This window comes from Dama dama, chromosome 15 (genome assembly GCF_033118175.1).
Source record: "Dama dama isolate Ldn47 chromosome 15, ASM3311817v1, whole genome shotgun sequence".
Taxonomy (NCBI): Eukaryota; Metazoa; Chordata; class Mammalia; order Artiodactyla; family Cervidae; genus Dama; species Dama dama.
This window is the reverse complement of record NC_083695.1, coordinates 80,467,930-80,485,441: the sequence shown is the minus strand read 5'-3', so window position 1 is coordinate 80,485,441 and position 17,512 is coordinate 80,467,930. Positions and strand designations below refer to the sequence as shown.

Sequence of the window (17,512 nt, the reverse complement as noted above, 5' to 3'; positions counted from 1 at the left end):
CTCAAAATGGACCACACATTTAAATATAAAACTATAAACTTCTTTGGGGGAAAAAAAAAATTCCATGGAGAAAGAAATGGCAATCCACTCCCGTATTCTTGCCTGGAGAATCCCATGGACGGAGGAGCCTGGTGGGCTACAGTCCACGGTGTGGCAAAGAGTCGGACACGATCGAGCGACTTAACTAACTAGCTAACTAGTCCATTTGTTTGTCATTCAGTTTGGTTGTTGGCCTTGATGTGCTTACATTTTGGTGCTATTTTAAAAATATTGCTAGAAATATTTCTGTAAAATTTAAAAAATTTCTAGTATAAAAAAAAAAAAATCCCAAAGTTTCTGGAGCTAAACCAGCAAAGAGTTCTTAGACATGACACCAACTCCATAAATACTCCATAAATATTCCATAAAATGAAAAATTGACCAGGATTTAGTTAAAAACTTTTACTCTGCTAAATACCTTGTTAAGAGAATGAAAAGACAAGTCAGGAACTGGGAGAAAATATTTAGAAATCATATATTTGACAAAGGACTAGAATCTGGAATACATAAAGAACTTTCAAAACTCAGTAGGAAAATAAAAAATAAACAATTCAAATTAGAAAATGGACAAAAGACATGAAGAACATTTCACCAAAGAAGAGACACGGATGGCAAATAAACACATGAAAAGATATTTATCCTTAGCCATCAGGGAAACAAATTAAGATCACAATGAGCTGTCAGTAGACAAATGTGGAAACAGGGAAACTAAAAGTACTAACACTAGCAAACACTGGAGAGGATGCTGGATGCAGAGCATCTGGGTCACTTATATATTCTCGATGGGAATGTAAAATGGTAGAGCCACTCTGCAGAACACTTTGGCAGCTTCTTAAAAACCTAAATATGCAACTACTATATGACCCAGACACTGCCCTCCTGGGCACTTATTCTAAAGCAAAAACAAAAACCTTATGTTCACAAAAAACTCTGCACAAGAATGTTTATAACAGTAGTACTTATAATAGGCAGAAACTGGAAACAGCCCAGAATTAAACAGACCTCAGCAATATAAAAGCAATACTCTACTGATACCAACAACAGTCGCAGTGAATCTTCAGAGAATCAAACTGCGTGAAAAAAATTCAATCCCAAAAGGCACAAACTGTATAACACTGTTTGTATAACATCCTATCCTTGAAATGACATTTTTGAAATATGGATTAGATTAATAGTTGCCAGAGGTTAAGAAGGGGGTACCGGGGGCAGGAGGGAAATGGATGTGACCTCAAAAAGGTGCAGAAGGGATCCTTGGAGTGATAGAAATATTCTGTATTTTGACTGTATTGTTTCTTTATCCTGGTTGTAATATTATACTGCAGCTGTGTAGTGTGTGGCCACAGGGAGCACTGGGTAAAGGCTACAAAGGATCTCTATTATTTCTTACAACTTGTAACTACCTAAATACAAAAAGGTTATTTTTTAAAAAGATACTAGGCTAAAGATAAAACAGTGTGACCCTGAATATTACCTGCAAACTGAGTAATTCTTTACTAACATAATACAAAAACATGTTTAGAATCTTTTATCCAGAAACACAAAAGAGAAGAAAATCCACATTAACTTACACTATTTACTTCTCTAGGTGGTGAATTATTTCCAACATTTAACGGTGACACAGAGTTACCTGGGGATAGAAAACATAATGCCAAATAAAAATCAAATATTTACTTTATTCCTGAAAATGTACAATAACATAATTAGGTAATATCCAAATAGAGCTATACCATCATAGCCTTAAAGCCATACTATAAATAAGCAACATCCTACTTTTCCTAATGGAAAATAAGGATTTGCTGCAATTTCTTCTACTAGTACACCCCACTCACTGTGAACTTTTCTCCATTCACAAGGAAACAGTTACCAGGCTTTCTGAACTGCAGACTCATTTACCCTCTTATAAATTACTGAGGACCTCAAAGAGCTTTTGTCTATATGGTTTATATCTATCAATATTTAGAATTATTAGAAATTAAAACTGGGAATTCCCTGGCAGCTCAGTGGTTAGGACTCCACGTTCTCACTGCTGAGGGCCTGAGTTCAATCCCTGGTTAAGTCCTACACGCCACATGGCACAGTCAAAAAAAAAGAAACAAATTCAGAAGTAGAAATTAAAACTAAACATTTAAAAATATTTATTAAAAATAACAAATATATTACATGTTGCCATGATTTTTTAAAAAAAAACTACATTTTCCAAAGGAAAAAAAAAAAAAAACTGAAGAGTGGCATCATTTTATATTTTTTCACATCTCTTTAATGTTTGGCTTCACCAATGATAGCTGGATTCTCATATCTGCTTTTGAATCCAATCTGTTGTTATATGTTGCTTTAATTGAAGTCCCTGAAGAAAATCTGGCCTCACACACATATATGGTTACAAATAGGAATAGTATTTCACGACCTTCTCAGATAACTGTGAATATTTTCCTTTAATTCACACCAAAACTCAAGTGGTAGTTTAAGGGTTAGTTGCAATATGGAATCTAAACCTATATCAATAAACTTTTCATCTGTTACATTAGAATCCACTGATTTATCTTGCACTTTAAATGGATTTTTATCCATGCATGACTACAAAACATTACACATTGGATTTTTGGAAAAGACTAAGAAACTCTTTGAGTTATGCAGATCTTACAAATGTTGACACATTTCATCAGACAATATTAAAAAATCTTAAGTGTTAATATCACCGTGCACCTCAGCAGAAAAATCTTCTAAGTACTGGGAAGCTCTCCAGTTCACAGTGGCAGATACACGTTTCCTCAAATTGTATTTCATCATTAGCAACAAAATACTGTCAGCTGTTTCCTGTGAAGTGACAGGCTCACTTTGCCCATTTTTAAGAAAATGACTGCCAGTTATCTAAGTCTGAATGACCACAGTTTGTCATTCTTTTCAAGCAAAAATGAAAAATTAAAAAAAAAAAATTCTAAAAAAGTTTCCATTCAGCTACAATTCAAACAATTGCACACATGCTTTTCATACTTTGGTAAGCAGCAAAAGTTAGGGGTAATTCTCATTTTGTTACACAGAATACTAAAAATACACAAGGGTCAAAACTTATTAGTAAATTTGTATTGCTTTATCAAGGGCATTCTTACGTAAAACTGGTATTTCTGGCTTGCTCTGTCTTAAATGCAAATGAAAACCAATGACCCCTAACCCAGGCTGGTACCCCTGCTAAAGGTGAGCTAATGAGGTATTAGAGGCTACCCACCTCTGCTTCTGCACCACCTGCATAACGTCAGGATGGTGAAGAAGAGCAAATAATGTTTTAATATTATTAGGAAAATACTTGTGACCCCAGAGGCCCATGGAGAAAGCAAGGGCAACCCATTCCAGTACTCTTGCCTGGAAAATCCCATGGACGGACGAGCCTGGTAGGCTGCAGTCCATTGGGTTGCAAAGAGTTGGGTATGACTGAAGTGACTTAGCATGCATAGTGCTAAGAAGTTAAGGTTTTTGTGGTAACCTGGCCTTGGGAGGAGGCATCCAGCTTTGAATCTGGTTCTGCCAGATTCTGGCCTACCAGTCTACACGGAGGAATGCCATCTTGACAAATCTTAATTTTTCAGAAGAGAAAGTAAAAATGAATGTTTATAGGATTTTAGGATCTGGTCTCAAGTGACTTGGCTTCTGTGAATAGTGCTGCTATGAACATTGCAATGGCAACCCACTCCAGCACTCTTGCCTGGAAAATCCCATGGACGAAAGAGCCTGGTAGGCTGCAGTCCATGGGGTCTTGATGAGTCAGACACGACTGAGCGACTTCACTTTCACTTTTCACTTTCATGCATTGGAGAAGGAAATGGCAGCCCATTCCAGTATTCTTGCCTGGAGAATCCCAGGAATGGGCGAGCCTGGTGGGCTGCTGTCTATGGGGTCGCACAGAGTCAGACATGACTGAAGCGACTTAGCAGCAGCAGTCAGAGGCCCATGGGCTTCCCTGGTGCCTCTGATGGTAAAGAATCTGCCTGCAGTGCAGGAGGCTTGGTTTCAATTGTGGGTCAGGAGGATCCCCAGGAGAAGGCAATGGCTACCTGCTCCAGTATTCTTGCCTGGAGAATTCCATGGACAGAGGAGCCTGGAGGGCTAGAGTCCATGGGGTTGCCAAGAGTGGGACACAACTGAGCAACTAACACTTTCACTTTTTCAGAGGCCCAAGGGCCAAACTCTGAGAACTACATCACCATATTATAAGGTCATACCTGACATACATTCACAGGGGCTAAATTCCACCAGGCCCCAGCCTCCTTAAAAAGTAGATTTTTAGCACTAAGACTAAAGGAATGATTTTTTAAAAAATCAAATGAAACAAAATATTGTCTTAGATACATCTCTGTGAACTATTATATGCACAAAATTTGCACAGTATTTCTAGACTAAGGCCAATCTTTAGAACATTCATAAAAAGCCAGTGTTTCCTTTCTACATTTCTAGTGTATCTCTGAATTGGGTGGGGGGTTGGGGAGAGAAGTTCATTTGTAGATATTTTCTCAAGAATCCTTCTGTGATTAATGTAACCAAAGTAGCTACTTGGCATCTGGTTTTCCTTTCTAAATTAACATTTACATGCAAATACTATAAGTCAGCCATTTGGTTGTTGTTAATCGGCCCCTGGTGTGTAGTTACAGATACTTTCAGTAAGTCTAAGAAACCATCAGAATCAAGTGAGTATTAAACCTGCAGTTTGTACTCACCTGTTGGCAATGTCTTCCTTTCTTCCTTGGATCCAGCCATTTCTCCACTGACACCGTTAGGGTGTGAAGATAGTGAACTGTCTTCCTGACTAGCCAAAAACTGTTTGGTTTGCTCACAAAGCAAAAAATTGTTCTTTTTATTTCCATTTTCTGGGCTTTTCAACCTGAAATTAGGATGGTTAGGATGTCCTCCAGGGCTTCTTAAAGACTCGTGTGATGGAAGCTTGCTTTCATTTTTCTCAAAATTAAATGGCTCTGTCATTTTACAGGTAGATGCCACCAAAATATTTCTTGACATCATATTAAGCGGCAGTTTAACAGTCACAGAAGTCTAAAGGAAGAAATGTATTTAAAAGGCAACTTTTAATTCCAAAAATAGAAGCACTGCAGGCCCAGGTGGTTTCTTTTTTATGCAACAGCTCCTTCTCATAAGTGACTCCAAAGCAGATGTAACTAACTGTGATACTGTAAAAGGAGGGAAAGGGGCAGGGCACAACTTTTGAAAGAATAATATAGCCCAAGGACACAACACTGATTAGAATCAAATGGGACCAAGCTGGCAGACAAGACTAGACCTTGATTCTCCATCAGCAAGGGAAATGACACCCCGACAAGTGCCAGGACAGTTCCACTGCACTGTTCAAAGACCAAGGAGTGGGTGGTGGCCCAAAGCCTGGAAGTCTCCGCCCCTTCCCAAAAAAGGATACAATAATCCTCCCACTTATTAGCATATGAAACTACCCAGCCTATAAAAACTAACCACGACGATTTTCAGCTGCACTCATCCTCTGCAATGGCCCATACTCTATGGAGTGTGCATCTCTCTGTATCTGAATAAATCCACTTCTTACCTATCACTTTGTCTCTCACTGAATTCTTTCTGCGATGAGATGTCAAGAACCCGAGCTTCATTAGGTCCTGAAACCAGGTACCGTGGGTTTTGGCTGGGTTCAAGTCCCAGCCATGTGGGTTCACGTCCCAAGCCGGGTTTTGACTGAGTTTGAGTCCCAGCCACATGGGTTCAAGTCCCAACCTGAGGTGAACGGTTTCAGTACCAAAGCCTGTTCTACAGGCACAAGAAAAGAATGATTCTTTATCATTTAAGTACAAACTCCAAGTTAAACAAAATTCAACAATGGACAATTCAAGAGACATTAAGCATTACACCTCAGTTTCACATCATTCCTTATTTTAAAAAGCTTCTGGAAACAGCAGGGATAGAAAAGGACTATGAGCTCAGTCGGTAAAGAATCTGCCTGCAGTGCAGGAGATCTGGGTTCAATCCCTGGGTCTGGATGATCCCCTGGAGAAGGAAATGGCAAGCCACTCCAGTATCCCTGCCTGGAAAATCTCATGGAGAGAGGAGCCTGGTGGGCTGCAGTCCATGGGGTCGCAGAGAATCGGGCATGACTGGGTGACTAACACTTACTGACTTAGTTTTGTTTTTTTTCTAATGTATTTCTGACCTAGAGCCTACAATTCAGTGGTGAAGTGTAACAGAGGGTAGTGTTTAAATTGGGTCATCATCTGCCTGTTGGGCCTTTCAGAACCTCTCTACCCTCTCCTGCTTGTTGCTCTGCTATGACCTTGAACCTAGTCCCCAGAATGGCCTTGCTCTCATCCCCCTGGTCAACTCTTTGCTTCCTAGCCCTCCTTCACAATTTGCCTCAGCTGATTTCTGTTTGGTCTGTTTCCCTCCCCCTCCCCCCCCCCTCCAAGTCCTCTATTTCATAATCTCCATTTGGGCTTTATAAATTAACTTGCATCTGTTGCTTTTGAAGATTTATCTGTGTGAGCGCTTGGCTGCAAGTAAGGCACACATATTGTTGCAGAGAGCCTCTGAGAAATCTCTATCCAGACATTAGGCTGGCTTCCTGTTTTTCTATTACTCCTTGAGAATACTAAGTGCTCAGGGGAAGTTAAAAAAAAGTGGAGAAACACTGACCTATAGCTTTGAAATACTGACCTATAGCTCTGTCTTCAGCCTGCAGGCAAAACGTCTGCCTATCTTTCCAAAACAGCTCAGAAAGAGGGGAAAAAAAAAAAGGCCATAGATAGCCAAAACTGGTATGAGTAACAGCTAAATGTTATTTACATTACATTTTACATTCAAGTCGCTCAGTTGTGTCCAACTCCTTGCGACCCCATGAACTATACGGTCCATGGAATTCTCCAGGCCAGAATACTGGAGTGGGTAGCCTTTCCCTTCTCCAGGGGATCTTCCCAACCCAGGGATCAAACCCAGGTCTCCGCACTGCAATCCGCATCGCAGGCAAGATTCTTTACCAGCTGAGCCATAAGGGAAGCCCAAGAATACTGGGGTGGGTAACATTGTTTAAAATAGAAGATAAAGAAAGAACAGAAAAATCCTCCCCCCTGGTGTCCTAAAACTGCTCTCTCTGCTTGAAATCAGGCCTTGCTGTTGTTGTTCAGTTGCTAAGTCGGATCTGACTCTTTTCGACCACGTGGACGGTAGCCCGCCAGGTTCCTCCGTCCTCCACTATCTCCCAGAGTTTGCCCAAATTCATGTCCACTGAGTGACAACACAGGAAAGATCATGAAATTTTAAAAGAAAAGATACACACAAGCAGATGTCAAGGTGAGGGAACTCTCAGGGGACCAGGTCCTGGGATGATGCCTAACAGAAGGCCTGCAGATGGGCAGCTGTACGGGGAGGCAGGTGTCAGGGAAAGCCTACCTGTAGCAAAAAGCACACTAAACTGAAGGATCAGATTGAGAACTACAACGCTGGATGCAGTGAGAGAGAAATACTGAGAAACTACAAAAGGAAAAAGCAGCTCCAGGGGATACTGGGTGAGGATATGAACAGTGAGTAACTAGACTCTGTGCAAGAAATATAAAGAACATCCAGTTAAATCATTAGGGCAACTACCACAAGGACAGAAACAATGTGCAACTTCAATATCCAACGGGGTCGGGGGTGGGGGATTCGAGTATGATAAAGAGAAAACACCAAATAAAATGACCACACCAAGCCCAAGTAACCACAGTATCAATGATTAAGTCTCAATTAAAAGAGAAAAAGAGAGATAGACCCAGGGAGAAAAATATCCAGATAGATAATATGCACAAAAGACATACATTAAACAAAATATATGGCAAGCTTGAAAATAAAAGGACTATAATATGTGCTATGCAGCTAACCAAAATAAAGTTGGTCTGCTAATGATTAATAGCAGATAAAAGAACCTAAGGTAGAAAATATTCAGATAATGTGAGATATTTTAAATTGATAAAAGAAACACTCCCAGGAGAGCAGCCAGGAATCTCTAACTCACAATGACATCGCCTTGAGATATATCAATATCAAGTAAAAAACTGATTAGAAGAGAAATTCAATCTCCAAAAGGACACAGCAGCTTTAGAAACATACTAGTCAAGGGATGGCAAACAATCAGTGACAAGATGCATTTTACTACCACAGTGAACTTGATCTAGTAGGGACCAATACAACCAAGAATATTCATTTTTTCCAACACTGAGATATAACGGACTATCAAGTCTACTTCATCTACCTCCAAAAGAAACTAGTATCATACAAGCCACGTTCACTCACCACACTATACTAATCTCCACCTCAGATTTTACTTCCCTGAAAATCAGCATGCAAAACCCACAGTGGAAGACGAAGGGTTTGGTTTTAGTTGCTTTTCTTTCCGGTCGCCCCCTGAGGCATATGGGATCTTAGCTCCCCAACGAGGGATCAAACTTGTTCCCCTTGCATTGGGAGCAAGAGGTCTTAATCACTGAACTACCAGGGAAATCCCTGTTTTAGTTTAAAAGTAGTAAAATATTAAAAGGAAATGATGGCAAGCCTGACTATAACAACAATTAAAAGCTTACAAAAAACATTAAAGAGATCAGGAAATAAGTATTAACTCAAAGATGACAAATTGGATACCTTTAAAAAGTGGGATAAACAGTAAAGAAACATGGAGACACTGTGGGTGACTGGCCCAAACACCACCTTTCACCTCTGATTTGCCAGCCTGAGTTAGAGACAGCATTGGCCATCATCAGAGTTCTCCTGAGTTGAGCTTCTCAGGAAGCCCTGTCCTTTTCTGATGAATAGGGACAGATTCGGCTAGCAGGGTCTTTCACTCTTTTCTTCCAGCCACACAGACCTGAGGCCTGAAGATGAACCACCCACATCACAATGAGGAAGCAGTAAGCATAATCAAGCAGCACAACTTCAGGACTCTAGAGTAGAAAATAACCAGTCTGTTGTCCCTGGCAAAGGCTCTGACTCTAGCCCGGATCAGCCTATGCACAGACCTGCTGTGGCATCAGAAAAATAAACCTTTGGGTTTTCCCTTATTTGCAGCCCAAAGGATACAGATACCAATAAAATAAACTCGCAAGAGGCGTGAACGAAACACATAGAGGATGAAGATTACTTGATTAACATTCGGGGGCGGGGGCGGGGGGGGGGGGGACATTCAATCTCACATGTAACAAAAAAATCCAAATGGGAATAACTATGTATTACCTCCTACGCAGCATACATGTAATTAAAACACTCAGTGATGACGGGAATATATAAATGAATATGTTCTGTCTGGGCAATAATTTGGAGATTGATATAGGCACTTTGTTCTCTTGCATATATGTGTACATATATATATGCACATATACGTACATGAACATATACATAATATATATTCTTAAAAATGTCCATAGCCACGCACCAGACAAGTCTACTTCTAGAAATCATCCCGCTGAAATAATTGTAAATATCAAAAAAAATACAGTATGTATAAATATCCATTTAAAATATAAAAACAAAGAAAAAATAAATTAAATAGAAAAAAGAGAAAGTTAACTGTGATGCCTCTACTATTCTAATAGGATCCTACTCTAATAGGATATTACACTACCATTTGGAATTTTAGTTTTCAGAAACACTGGAAAATATCTGTTAGAACAGCAAACAAAAAATCAGAAAAACACTGAGTTATTTAGTATAACAACTGCAAAATAAAAAAGAACAAAACTCCATGTAAAAAAGAAGACTGAAATACATTAAATTTTAAATAACAGTGGTCTGGGGTGGGTAAGTTGACAAGAAAATCTTTTTCACTATTGTTTTCATTTTCCAAATTATATTAAAGGATGAGTTAATTTTATATTAAAAAAAAGTATTTTAAGGGTTAAAATATCACTGCATGTTCAATTAAACCTTTTTCTTAAAGTGTGGTTAATTTTAAACCAAGTAAAAAAATAACAGTAATACTTAAACCACAAAACTAGGGTACAGACAGCTTTTCAAGACACCACCAGGACCCTCAACACACAGTCTTTAACTCCTAAAATAGCCTTCCTACCTTTCTCTTTATTCGGTAAGGCTGACAGTCAGTCCACAATGCCTTACTACCCTGTACAGTTACCTAAAGACAGTTATTTTAAGTTGGTGCGGGAACCATGTCTTACTAAAAAATTAACAACAACAAAAACCCTTCTAATTTCCTATAGCACCTACTGTGGTGTTTGGTATAAAGAGGCATTCAAAAGATACCTGTATGACAAAAACTATCTAGCATGCCCTATTGCACTGTTTTCCTGACAACTTGGACAGGACAGTTAAATTCACTGTCCGAAAATGTCATCTGACCATCCTAAATAGAGAATTACATCATAGTATGAGTTTACTGAAATTTAATAGCAATAATTCATGTCTTAACTCTTCCAAAGTCCAAAAATTAATAAATATTGACTTTAGGAAGGATAACAGAAATCAGTCTTAGACCTAATGTAAAGTTTAGTCTACTTAGTGGAAGTTGCTCAGTCGTGTCCGACTCTTTGCAACCCCATGGACTATACAGTCCATGGAATTCTCCAGGCAAGAATACTGGAGTGGGTAGCCTTTCTCTTCTCCAGGGGATCTTCCCAACCCAGGGATCGAACCCAGGTCTTCCACATTGAAGCAGCAAACAAAAAGGATTTAAGCTTAAAAGAAGCTCCACCTATGGTGGAATCTTTAGGTTAGAATTTAGGTTCACTTGCCTCACCCAATTTAGGAATTTTCATTACAACCCCCAGGGCAAACAGACATCTGGACCTGTCCTATAACTAGAGGCTTCTAACATCCTTTAATTTTGGACAGCCAATTGTAATGCACGTGTGTCTATAAAATGATTCTCTTCTCCAACTGACTACTGACTCCTGTTGCTGCCCTGTGACCCCAACCTTTCAAACATCTGAAATGGACGCCACGTCCACTTTCTCCAGGTCCTTCACCAGCTGAGGATCGGCCAGACCTCCCACAATTTAGCACTTTCTCTAGTTCATCCACAACCCAAACACAGACAGGACTCTCCTAAAAGCACAGGATTCGAGATGTGGGCTGACAAATGGTCAACAGGAGAATTGTGCTATCCTTGACTCTGAAAACTACTTTCACCCATGCTCTAGTTTTTGGAGGAAGCAGGACTACTGTGAGCACACATACGGAGCCATCTAAAATCTTTTGGAACTCAATTTTTTTTTTGTAATGTATAATTATCATACCATGCAACTGCCTCTTTTCTTCTGATTTATAAGTTCTATGAATTTTAACACATATAAAGATTTATGTAACCACCACAATTGGGATACACAACAGGCTTTTAAAGCTGAGTTTCAACATTATGAAACACTGAGAATGTGCATGTGTCTTCACTTAGCTTCATCCTGGTTCAATCACTGGGGCATAACTGAATATGGAGTCAATGGGCTCTACACCATAATGCTGTACTTCCCAACCTTGGGTTGCAAACTTTCAATACATACAGGTATAGATATTGCTCTGCAGGTCATAATACCTCGAGGACGGCCTAACCTCACCCAGTTTTAAAGTAAGTAGTTCCTCCATATAAAATCCACTATTTTTTTACACGCTACTGGTGATAAATAAAATGAATTTATAATCATCCTCAAATCCACAGTAAATAGTTTTGTTGTTTCCTTAGCCAACACAAGAGGTTAATTAGAAAGATCCCCAAATTTCTTTAAGGATGATGTAAAAAAACAGCAGTGGAATGAAAGTAACTAACTTCTGCAGTTCTATAGGCAAACATAAGGCCTTGGTTTTGTGTTGTCCTTTAGCTCTATGCTTCACGAACTGATCTCAGTAAGACTGGACACACTTTCAAGGGTAAAAACTTTCTTTTATTCCCTTAGAATTCAGCAACCCCTCCCCTATGAAGCCAGGAGCATCCCAGGATACACTACAAACGGTGACATGAGGTCTCTCCTCTCTTTTCAGGAGACCACAGCCAAGAGGTGAGAGTCAATTCACAGTGTGCTGTGCTTAATCGCTCAGTCGTTTCCAACCCTTTGCGAACCCATGGACTGCAGCCTGCCAGACTCCTCTGTCCATAGGGATTCTCCAGGCAAGAATACTGGAGTGGGTTGCCATGCCCTCCTCCAGGGGATCTTCCTAACCCAGGGATGGAAGCACGGTGGGCGGATTCTTTAAGGTCTGAGCCGCGAGGGAGCTAAATACCCAAAGTGCATGCAGTAGATAACTCATTTTTCCCCTCCTCTGTTTGCTTTTGTCTTCCCGATAACTCCTTGCATTCAGAGAGAATGGCTACCCAAAGGAAACATTCAACTTTTCGAGCTCTGAATCTCAACGGTTCCACAGCAACATGAGCTTTAAAGTCTGTCAGATATAAGTCTGAGCAGTTTCATCTTCCTCATTCAGTATGCTAGCTCAGGCAAATCACTTCATCTTTCTAGGATTCAGTGACTGTAAAATCTAGCCAGCAGCAGTAACTTCCTCATAACATCTAATCATGAGGATTAAACGTGAGGCTGTATGTCAACCACCTAGCACCTTGGCAGATGCCTACTAAACCCTTAAGAGGCAGCTGCTATTTTTACTTTACTTCTGTACCACTCCCACACTCAAAGACTTTCTTCCACTCATGTGGAATTAGTTTGCACACTGAAGAGCAAAATAATTTGAGAATTCAAGTAGTCCTATTTCTTTATTCCCACAGAGAAGGAAAGGAGACCTGGGAAGGTTTAGTAACTCTCCAAACCCACAAGGACCAGGGCCCTTACACAGTTGAGATGAAAAAATTCAGGTCATGTTCCTAGGCCTTGCAATTGTGCATTCTATACCCGGATGGCTCAACAAGGCAACCAGAGGCATGCTCCTTAATTCCAGAGGCCAAAAAGGCAAGCACATTTATAGCAGGGCCTGAGTACCAAGAGAAGGCTGCACACCGCACACACGCTACAGACACGTGTTAAACGAACCAGGCCTGCCTCACCTATATCTAAGTGAATGCTGCAATGCACCTTCCTTTTACAGGAGGTAGGAAGGGGGCAGGGGGTAAAATCTAAAAAATATTCTTTGCACTGTAGCTTTGAGTTAAATGAAAGCACTGAATCCACAAGTCAGATTCTCCTAGAAGGGGGAAGGGGTACTTGAAGGGGATGCAAGTGGAGGTTTGCACCCTGGAGAGTCATGCCTGGAAGTTATGAACTATTTTCCAAACCGGCTGCAAGTCCCCCTTACGTCCAAAGCTCAACACTCACATCTCTCGCCCCTCCCCCCAACACGGGATCTCTCGCCCCTCCCCCCAACACGGGATCTTCCCCCACCAAAACCTCCCACCCCAGACGTGCCTTCCCCGCCCAAGCTCCCAGGACCTCTCCAAACCTTCAGTACTCTCTCCACCTCCAGGCCCCTGGGACCCGCTCAACGCCCGACCCCAACGCCCGACCCCAACGTCCAGCGCCCAACGTCCGGCCCCCAACGACCGAAGCCCCGCAGCCCTCATGCAGCCCCTTTCGCTCCCCCCGTGCGCATGGGAACCCTGACCTGGAAAAAGGCAAAAGGGCTGTGGGTCCGATCTGCCTCTGAAGCCTCCTAGTGGTGGCGGCGTCTGCCCGTGCCAGGAGCCCTGCCTCCCAGTTGCGCACCCCGAGCTCACCTCGCTCTGGGTGCCCGGCCGGCCCTCCTGGCGCCAGCGTGGCGCCTGCGCAGTCCGCGCCCAAGTGCTTGCGCTGCGATCACGTGCACCCTCCGCGTGCATGCGGAGGCGTGCTTCGGCCCTGGTGGTGCAGCTTTGTGAGGGCGGCTACGAAGTCTCAGGGCGAGCCTCTGCGGATACGTAAGGTACCTATTGTTGCAGCTACTAGAAAGGAGTCTCTGGAAACTCCAAAGATAAAGATGCAGACCTTGCCTCCTCAAAGGTCACTTGGGTCATATTAAGCACTTAAAGTCTTAAAAAAAGGTTTTTCAAATCAATCCCTGCTTCTGTGAGCTTGCGGAAAGTAGGTACACGTGATCACAGTTTGCCCTGAGAGCACTTCATTATAGTTGATGTTGCTCAAAGAAAAACACTTGCGAACTTGTTTTTTTAAACCATGACTTTAACAAAAAATTCAGAAAAATGTTACTTGTATGTACCCATCACCTAGTTCCAATAGTATCTATTTAAGGTCTGTCTTGTCTGCATCAGTCAGTATCCCACTGATGCAACAATCTCTGGTGATTGAAGCAAATTCCTACTTGTATACTGTTCTCTTTTTAATCAGTTCAGTTCAGTCACTCAGTTCTGTCCAACTCTTTGTGACCCCATGAACTGCAGCAGGTCAGGCCTCCTTGTCCATCACCAACTCCTGGAGTCCACCCAAACCCATGTCCATCGAGTGGGTGATGCCATCCAACCATCTCATCCTCTGTTGTCCCCTTATCCTCCTGCCCTCAATCTTTCCCAGCATCAGGGTCTTTTCAAATGAGTCAACTCTTCGCATCAGCTGGCCAAAGTATTGGAGTTTTGGCTTCAACATCAGTCCTTCCAATGAACACCCAGGACTGATCTCCTTTAGGATGGACTGGTTGGATCTCCTTGCAGTCCAAGGGACTCTCAAGAGTCTTCTCCAACGCCACAGTTTAAAAGCATCAATTCTTCGGCATTCAGCTTTCTTTATAGTCCAACTTTCGCATCCATACATGACCACTGGAAAAACCATAGCCTTGACTATTTGGACCTTTGCTGGAAAAGTAATGCCTTTGGTTTTTAATATGCTGTCTAGGTTGGTCATAACTTTCCTTCCAAGGAGTAAGTGTCTTTTAATTTCATGGCTGCAATCACCATCTGCAGTGATTTTGGAGCCCAGAAAAATAAAGTCAGTCACTGTTTCCACTGTTTCCCCATCTATTTGCCATGAAGTGATGGGACCAGATGCCATGATCTTACTTTTTGAATGTTGAGCTTTAAACCAACTTTTTCACTCTCCTCTTTCACTTTTATCAAGAGGCTCTTCAGTTCTTCTCCACTTTCTGCCATAAGGGTGGTGTCATCTGCATATCTGATGTTTTTGATATTTCTCCCAGCCATCTTGATTCCAGCTTGTGCTTCCTCCAGCCCAGCATTTCTCATGATGTGCTCTGCATATAAGTTAACTAAGCAGGGTGACAATATACAGCCTTGACATACTCCTTTTCCTATTTGGAACCAGTCTATTGTTCCATGTCCAGTTCTAACTGTTGCTTCCTGACCTGCATACAGGTTTCTCAAGAGGCAGGTCAGGTGGTCTGGTATTCCCATCTCTTTCAGAATTTTCCACAGTTTATTGTGTTCCACACAGTCAAAGGCTTTGGCATAGTCAATAAAGCAGAAATAGATGTTTTTCTGGAACTCTCTTGCTTTTTCGATGATCCAGTGAATGTTGGCAATTTGACCTCTGGTTCCTCTGCCTTTTCTAAAACCAGCTTGAACATCTGGAAGTTCACGGTTCATGTATTGCTGAAGCCTGGCTTGGAGAATTTTGAGCATTACTTTACTAGCGTGTGAGATGAGTGCAATTGTGCAGTAGTTTGAGCATTCTTTGGCATTGCCTTTCTTTGGGATTGGAATGAAAATTGACCTTTTCCAGTCCTGTGGCCACTGCTGAGTTTTCCAAATTTGCTGACATATTGAGTGCAGCACTTTCACAGTGTCATCTGTCAGGATTTGAAATAGCTCAACTGGAATTCCATCACCTCCACTAGCTTTGTTCTTAGTGATACTTCCTAAGGCCCACTTGACTTCACATTCCAGGATGTCTAGCTCTAGGTGAGTGATCACACCATTGTGATTATCTGGGTTGTGAAGATCTTTTTTGTACAGTTCTTCTGTGTATTCTTGCCACCTCTTCTTAATATCTTCTGCTTCTGTTAGGTCCATACCATTTCTGTCCTTTATTGAGCCCATCTTTGCATGAAATGTTCCCTTCAGTTCAGTTCAGTTCAGTTGCTCAGTCGTGTCCGACTCTTTGAGACCCCGTGAATTGCAGCACGCCAGACCTCCCTGTCCATCACCAACTCCCGGAGTTTACTCAAACTCATGCCCATCGAGTCGATGATGCCATCCAGCCATCTCTGAAATGTTCCCTTGGTATCTCTAATTTTCTTGATGAGATCTCTAGTCTTTCCCATTCTGTTGTTGTCCCCTATTTCTTAGCATTGATCGCTGAGGAAGGCTTTCTTATCTCTCCTTGCTATTCTTTGGAATTCTGCATTCAAATGGGTATATCTTTCCTTTTCTCCTTGCTTTTCTCTTCCCTTCTTTTCACAGCTATTTGGAAAGCCTCCTCAGACAGCCATGTTGCTTTTTTGCATTTCTTTTTCATGGGGATGGTCTTGATTCCTGTCTCCTGTACAATGTCGCGAACCTCCATCCATGGTTCATCAGGCACTCTATCAGATCTAGTCCCTTAAATCTATCTCTTTTTAATAGATCTTTATTTTTAAAACAATTTTAGAAGCATAAGTGGATTCAGAAGACTATGGAGAATTCCCACATAAGTTACATTGTTTCCCCTATTATTAACATACTAGTAGAATACATTTGTTACAATTAAGGATCCACTAGGACTTCCCTGGTAGCTCAGAGGGTAAAGAAACTGCCTGCAATGTGGGAGACCTGGGTTCCATCCCTGGGTTGGGAAGATCCCCTGGAGAAGGAAAGTGACAACCCATCCCAGTATTCTGCTGGAGAATCCCATGGACAGAGTAGCCTGGCCAGCTACAGTCCATGGGGTTGCAAAGAGTTCGAGGCAACTAAGCACAAGGATCCAATATTCATGCATTATTAAAGTCCATGGTTTATTGAGAATGTTTAAGTTTTTACCTATTGTCCTTTTTCGCAGCCCGGGTCCCATTCAGGATAACATACATCATTTAGTTGTCTTGTCTCCTCAAGCAGTTTTCAGTCCCTGTTTTGATGGTCTTCATGGCCTCCAGGGGTATTGGTGAGACATTTTTGTAGGATGGCCCACTGATGGAATTTGTCTGATGTTTTCTGATAATAAGAGGGTAGTTATTAGAATGACTACAGAGGTAAAGTGTTATTTCTGTAGCATCACATCAAGCATTCTTTGAACATGACAGTTGCTATTTTTTGTGGTCACCTGGCTAGTATTTGTCAGGTTTCTCTACTATAAAGTTATTCTTTTTTCCCGTCCTTTATGTCCTGAACACTTTGGCAGAAGTCATTTTGTGCAGTCTACACCTAAACAAAGGGAATTATGCTCCCCTTCCTTAAAAGTAGAGTTCCTACAGAAATCATTTGAAATATTTTTGCATGGGAGATTTGTCTCTCCTCTTCAACTTACTAATATATTCAATCATCAGTCAGTTCAGTCACTCAGTCGTGTCCCACTCTTTGTGATTCCATGGACTGCAGCACTCCAGGCTTCCCTGTCCATCACCAACTCCCAGAGCCTACTCAAACTCATGTCCATCAAGTCAGTGATGCCATCCAACC

General features: G+C 41.5%; 1 protein-coding gene across 1 annotated transcript in view; it reads right to left on the bottom strand.

Moving 5' to 3' along the window:
• TDRD1 (tudor domain containing 1) overlaps positions 1–13,792 on the bottom strand; it is a 50,492-nt gene extending 36,700 nt beyond the window's left edge. Inside the window, exons 1-4 of the mRNA XM_061161345.1 lie at positions 13,417–13,792; positions 5,801–5,811; positions 4,746–5,076; positions 1,608–1,666 (exon numbers count right to left, since the gene is read on the bottom strand). Of these exons, the coding sequence (XP_061017328.1) occupies positions 1,608–1,666; positions 4,746–5,076; positions 5,801–5,811; positions 13,417–13,792 (777 nt within the window). The remainder of the gene's footprint in view (positions 1–1,607; positions 1,667–4,745; positions 5,077–5,800; positions 5,812–13,416) is intronic.
• Positions 13,793–17,512: the final 3,720 nt, after the last annotated feature.